Here is a 6,716-nt window from a genome sequence, read left to right as displayed (position 1 = left end):
ATATCCATTCTGTCTGAACTTTCTGGTTGCTCCTTGGATATCTTTATATTCATATTAATGTACTGGCATCCTGTGTACCATCTAACCGCATGGCAGCAAAGGTATGAAATTAATGCTGTCACTTAATTCCAAGCCACTGGTCCTTTCACATTGAAGGAAACTTTGTGAAAAAGTAACTTGCATCAACTCTGCGCTCTCTCTCCACCTGAGCCACGTTTTCCCAAACCTTTCTGTTAGCATATTTAAAGAGAATCTCTTTGACAGTGAAACGGCTATGGGTGCTTATTAGGGACATATACCTGAGCTGTAAGGACATCTCCAGACATTCTTTAGCATCTGTGATTTACCATAACTACATTTTCAGCCAAGTGAACGCACCATGAGGAAAAGATGGTTAGTGCAGTTTTACCAGGCATTGTGATAATAAAATGCCCTTCTTTGCAAATTCACCTGGCCATGCTTGTATAGAAGAGCTATTTGATGATCTCTACTCATGTACAGTTTGGGAGTGCCTGACCCTACTCCTATTGAGATCAATAGCACAGCGAACACAAACTTCACGGGGCTGTAGGGGAGAGTGAGTTGCATTTACTGAACAGAAATCGAGTGGTTTACCATTATCTTTACAACAGGTGGCTTCCCACTGATTTCGGGTGCCCTTGGTGTAACTATCTATTTCAAAAAGTTTGCAAGTATCATCATCACAAGAGAATTTTGCCTTTGATTTAATAGGTGTAGAGTCAAGCCCTGTATCTAGGCTGTTGCTTATTTTGGGCCTACTGCTACAGGCCTTACTCCAAATCCCACTGGGTCCATGGGATTGGTTGCATAACCTTCCCTTCATGGCAGAGGTTTTCAGTTGCCCTGTGCAAGCTGGAGCACAGTGCAGGACTTCCAGGAAGGAGGGTGCTGGCTATTCCAAATAATGGCAGGGCAGAGGCGATTCTGTTGTTCTCTTGCCATTACTTCCCTGGGGTGGTAGGGTGCAGTAACATTATTTATTCAAAAGCTATTTAGAAATTTCAACTCTGGAAGTTGCTTTTGTCTGGGATTTACATTCTGAGACTAGAAACACGGATGTGCTAGCACTGAAATTTTATGCCTGGGAGAGGCGTTATCAGAAATGAAATCCATAACAAGACAGTTACACGGGCATTTCCAGGGTACTTGTAGGCGGATGCAAGTAATAAGACACCCTTAAAGTTCATCTCTCAGTGTCTGTATCATAACAGCATTGTACTGTGATGTGCAAAACAACAGGCTCCCTGGAGAAGCTGCAGTGAAAAGGCACGCTTTATTCAACAGCAGAGAATGCTTATTGTCAGCTTTCATTCCCTTAAGATTTAGGTTTCCTGTTTCAGTACTACATGCTGCAGCACATCATTCTGCAAACTGCATGAAAGAAAGTTCCTGAGTATCAGACCCACACTATATCTTAAATGTTGCATGGAGAATAATGAGCATGGGAGGAAAAAACCCCCAGCAACCCCTCAAAACAGTGAATAGCAGAGAGACGACTACCATTAAGACATGCTTGAAACTCCATTCGAGTTAATTACTTTCCATGGGAGCATTTTGAGAAAGGTATTTCATATAAGGCAATTGGATCATTGTAAAGCACTTAAAATCAACGTGAGCTTTGGCATTGTCTGTTTTTGTTTTCATTTGCTGGGGGAGGTGTGGAAATCAACCTGGCCTATACAGTAAATGGACAACTGCATTTACAAATGCAACCCTTTAACATTCTGAGTTTGCTTCCACGCTGATACCTCACACCTATTACGATATTCTTTGGTAACACAATTTCTTTGTTTTCATGTTTTTCACTAATATTGTTTCCCCTCTCCCAGCTTTTGAAAAGATGGCTCAGCCTGTACATTTCCATGAATACAGTTATCTGCATTTTTTTTTAATAAAAAGAACATTCCTTAAGTCTGGAGGTAAATGTTGATCAATTCTGATAGTCCAAGTGCAGTGACAGATTGATATCGACTATGTTAACATGAAAGCAATGTTTTCATTTATGTAGACAAAGTAAAGTATATCCTGAAATTAACAAATGTCTTATATTGGTCTGGACTTAGGGGCCTGGGAAGTCCCCTCCCCCCCATCCTATATTTCTATAAAGAAAAGTTATTTGAAAGTATATCCTGCTCGTAATGTATATCTTGCATATTAGACCTTGAAAGAACTTTGTGTGCTTTTGATCCATTCATATTCAATTCCTACATATTGTAGCTTCATACTTTTGATCAACTCGTGTTTAAGGCCTCAAATGAAGGTTCTTTTGGTTCCATTATAGCGTCTTTCAAATTTTACACACAGGACCTTCATCTTATTCATAGAGCTGGCCGTTAGCAGGCATCATGTTTCATACTGGCTCAGTGCAGTCTAGCATAATGTGGGAACAGGCTGCAGATAGCTCCGTAGGGTTAGGAAAGCAAATAAACATTAGTTGGCCTACCATGGTACAGCTTGGAGGTTTCACAGAATGGAGGAATCCTATATGATTAAATAGGACTCCTTTCTGGTCATGTTCCCCATTAAAGTTGCGTGCGCCGCTCGTTAACAGTCTAGCCTGCGTGGTTTAACTGAACATCAGCATTGTCTTGCTTTGCTTCTCAAGTGACCTCATACAACTGTGCAGCAGCCATGGCACTTCATGCAGTGTTTTTTCTTCTTCTTTGGGTTAAAAATGGTGAGGATTGCTTCATCGAAGACTGTTTTAAGACCTTTCTGTGTCAAGGCTGAGCATTCCAAGTAACACTGTGCTCCAATCTTAAATAAGAGAGAGAGAGAAATAGACTGTAAGTATGCACAGCTTGGAGAACAGGGAAATAGGAGACACACGTGCTTATGACCCATATAAATGTCAGATCTTGCAATTCTTGTATGCACAGAATTCCCCGACATGGAATGAGCCAAGGCTTTAAGTGCGATTTAGGTCCCGGCGCTGACTTATACCTGACTTCTTTCCTAGTGTGGGATGACTGTGAGACCCACTGGAAGGGGGAAAGTGGGGGGAAAACGGTAAACCCAGAGAAAAAACTGGAGCGAGTAAGTGTCTGTAGGTTGGGTTGCCCCAGGAAGAGAAGGTCTGGGCATAACAGTTTGGAGCTTCCTAGGAAATATTGCACTGAGTAATAAGTTTCTCTGAGCAGAAGCAGCTGGGAATTCAGCCCCTGCAACCTGGCATCTACATAGACCCAGAGGGTTTCCAGGAGGCATTGGCTCAGGGCTTCTTGGCAGCGCAGCCAAGAAACACAGCCCAACTATGCTGCCTTTCGATGTCTCTCTGTGCCTTGGTCTGCTTCCTCCACTTCTCCGTGTAGAGGGGCAGTATCAGATTAGGGTTTATAGGGGAGCCTACTACTGAGCTGGAAGCTGCCCACTTCTGTAGGCAAAGCTCTATCCACAACATGCAAATGCAGAGCCCACAAAAATGAATTTGGATAAATTCAAGTGCTCAGCCTCTGATTGGTCCTTTAGAGCCATCTGATTGCAGCAAACCCTTGTTAATTCATCACCCCAAGACGACTGTGAATTATCCAGTAGTGACCAATTATCATAGTACAGGAAGCATAGGGAATTAGCTTAATAGTGAATTAAACCACAGTGGTGAGTTATCTCATAGGTGAATTAGAGTTTACTGTAAAGGCCAGCACAACCAATGTCTCTAGGGTGACAAGTCAGATATATAGGTGCACATACTGCAGGCATTAGTATAGGTATATTTTCATAGTCATTTCCACCTTCCCTTCTGACTACTTAGGCCAGTAATAAACTGCAAAACAGAGAAGCTGATCTTGTAAAATAGAAGTCTATGGCCCATATAGTACTAGAGAGAGTATATTTTTGAGATCAGTTTTTAGGAAGCCATGTGAAGGGCTGTCAAACATAAAGGCCTGTCAGGGCATTTGGAGGTGTGCCAGGGTGGGGCGGGGAAGGGAAGGGTTGTAGCCTGTCACACAATCCAGGGCCCTGGGGCCCCATTGGACATGGGCATGGGTGGTAAGTGGGTGAGTGAAGGCTGTGCTGATACCAAGTTTGCCCTGTAGCCACTTGATCTGGCACCACTGCCACTTGCCCTGTGGATCTGATGCATGAGGAGTCCTGGGGACTATATCTGGCTTGAGGTACAGAGGGAGTTTGACAACCCTATCATAGAGATTCACCTGTCTAAAACACCAGACCCAATAATGCTGAAGCCTTGGGCAAGCTCTGACCTGGATGAAAACTTCCCAACTTGTTTTGAACACTGGAACATTTCGGCATCTGTAAAAATTCATATTTTTAGAAGTGGAATGCACTCCTCTGCTGAACACCGATGTGACCTTTTGTTCAGAAAAACCACAGGTTGCCCTGATAAGCTCATTTAAATGAATTTTTTCTAGCATGTGCAGCCTGATTTATCACAATGTGAAAAATAGCATATGCTACATCACTGTAGCTATTCCTACATGTAGTAAAATACTGCAGTGGATGTTCTTTAATCAAACAAAGATATTTCATTTTGTTCAGATTTCTCATGTATAGAGAAAATGTACCACCACATGCTAGTTATGTACCATAGATTCATTGGTGTGCTCATCAAATAGTGATGCTAAGGCAAGTGACAAGTTTGGGTTTGAGGTTATAGTTTGAGCCCAAGAAAGGGTAAAAAAAGTGAAAGAATCAAATTGTGAAGCGATATGCATAGACTAAAGCAGTGGCCAGACTATCTGTAGTCTCTGTTTTTGGGATCTTGTGCAGCAGTGATACCTCTTTAGCTAGCTTCACTCCGTGTTCGTAAGTGAGGGGTTTCTCCTTCATATAGAGCAGTCGAGCCAAAGTTTTGGGGTCATCACGAAGGTCAATCTAGTAGTAAGCACAGAAATGCAACGTAAGTACAGCTTTCCTGTGATATGAAGAAACAAGTTTTGCAATCTACTAGCACACGTTTTTTGAAGCTACTCCTCTGCCTTTAAGCTAGACGCATTACATTTGAAGAAACACATTTTTTCCCCTTCCTCATTTCTTCTTATGCTCTTGTCTGCTCTCTGTTTCTTGGTCCAAGCAGCAGAGAGAGAAAACCAGGGAATTGTAGCAGTTTATGAGCTTAATTCTATTTATTAAAACTATTTGGGAATGTTCCAACAACACTTTTATAGCAGAAAATGCAGTTTATGAAAAGTAAAATCTCCCATGTGAAAAATTATGTTGATTTTTCCATTTTGTTTTAGGTCAAGATGTCTTGAATTGGAACAGTTTGGCTTGGTGAACTGAATCATTCTGGGTCCATTCAACCTGACTGCCTAAACTGCTGTGGTTGCCTTCTGGCCCCATTCTTTCATATGGCTTATGTTCCTAGCTTAAATTGAGTTTCCAAGAAAGCACTGAAGTGTTGTGGTGAATTGAGCTGCTACAATGCATCCTGCGAGTCAAGGTGGGGGCCTGACCTGATGGAGAAAAATGGGTTAACAATGCATTTCTTGTGAGCTATGCTGGCAGGTTGGACATATGCATTTCTGTGCTGAACTAGCTCAAAATGAAGTGCTTTATTTAATCCGTCCATCCATTTATTTATTTAGTCCATACATCCACTCACACACTCACCAGCATGGTACCTGATCATCTTACATATTAAATTAAGAGGAATACCAAAAATCTTTAGTGTATTCTATGGCTTTATTCCTGGCCTTTCTCCATTTGAGGGAAAACTCTGCTTGGGGTACTATGTCTGTCTGTCTGTAATCATTCATTCTCAACATCCAGGATAATATGAGCCGGAACCTTGCCTAATACTCTGGTATTGAGCCCAACAGCTCTATATAAAGTGTAGCATTTTTAAAAATAAAGGCATCCAGTAAAGACTGGTGGAGAACCCATCACAAGCCTAGATAAGGTGTTCCCTTGGTTTGTCAGGTTTGTTTACTCTTAAAAGTTCATTTGACTTGGGTTAGATGTAGCTTCCAGCCATCGCTTTGTTCTGTATTTTCTCACTAAAGACCCCTTTACTATCAGAAATCTCTTCAGGTTATCATCTCAGCTACTACCATTCTCTTGGACAAACAAACTTGACTAAGCTTCTTACTTATCTTACTGTATGGCACATTTTTCAGAGAAGAAGTCATTTTTGTGGCTCTTCACTGAATAGAGTGGAACAGTGGGATAGACTACCAGAAAGCTGTGGACTCTCCACGACTGGAGGTGTTCAAGAAGAGGTGGCATTGCCATTGGGTGGGGATCATGTAGGTGTAGCTATGCCTGTGTTCTACTATGGCAGGGGTAGGCAATGTCTTTGGCTGGAGCGCCGAAAAAAAAAAAGAAAAGGTCTACCTTGTAAGGTGCTGGAGTGCTGGTATGCCAGAAAAACAAAACTGGAGCGGAGTGGGGGAGGACATGGCAGGATGCACTGCATATTAATATAGTTAATAATCATAACTGTTGGGGGTTTACAGTAAATATCAGGTTTTCTAAATTCTAAACCTGGTGACAATAAATAAAAGCTCATCTACTATCTTTTTTGTTGTGTGTTCTTTTTTGTTAAGGCTATTGTGATGAGAGAGGAAAAAAAGAAAGGAAGAAGAGGAGAGCAAGTGAGAAAATAAGAGGGGAGGCAGCGAGGAAAAAAAAAAGAGAAAGGGTGGAAGGGAAGGAGGAGGAAGAAACTACAAGGACCAGCCACTAGAGCCCAGCCGTGCACCCCCCCCCCCCCCCCCCACCAGCTGTGGTGG

At 42.1% G+C, this 6,716-nt stretch overlaps 1 protein-coding gene across 1 annotated transcript in view; it reads right to left on the bottom strand.

The window, feature by feature from the left end:
* Positions 1 to 1,278: 1,278 nt before the first annotated feature.
* The window catches only part of RHOJ (ras homolog family member J), a 97,740-nt gene continuing 92,302 nt past the window's right edge, over positions 1,279 to 6,716 (bottom strand). The window contains exons 4-5 of the mRNA XM_019518437.1: positions 4,762 to 4,857; positions 1,279 to 2,778 (exon numbers count right to left, since the gene is read on the bottom strand). Coding sequence (XP_019373982.1) covers positions 2,632 to 2,778; positions 4,762 to 4,857 — 243 coding nt within the window. The 3' untranslated portion in view covers positions 1,279 to 2,631. The remainder of the gene's footprint in view (positions 2,779 to 4,761; positions 4,858 to 6,716) is intronic.

The sequence above is a fragment of the Gavialis gangeticus genome, unplaced genomic scaffold, assembly GCF_001723915.1.
Source record: "Gavialis gangeticus isolate Ggan-Ray unplaced genomic scaffold, GavGan_comp1, whole genome shotgun sequence".
Taxonomy (NCBI): domain Eukaryota; kingdom Metazoa; phylum Chordata; order Crocodylia; family Gavialidae; genus Gavialis; species Gavialis gangeticus.
The sequence above is the reverse complement of the archived record's forward strand: the minus strand, read 5'-3'. Positions and strand labels throughout refer to the sequence as shown.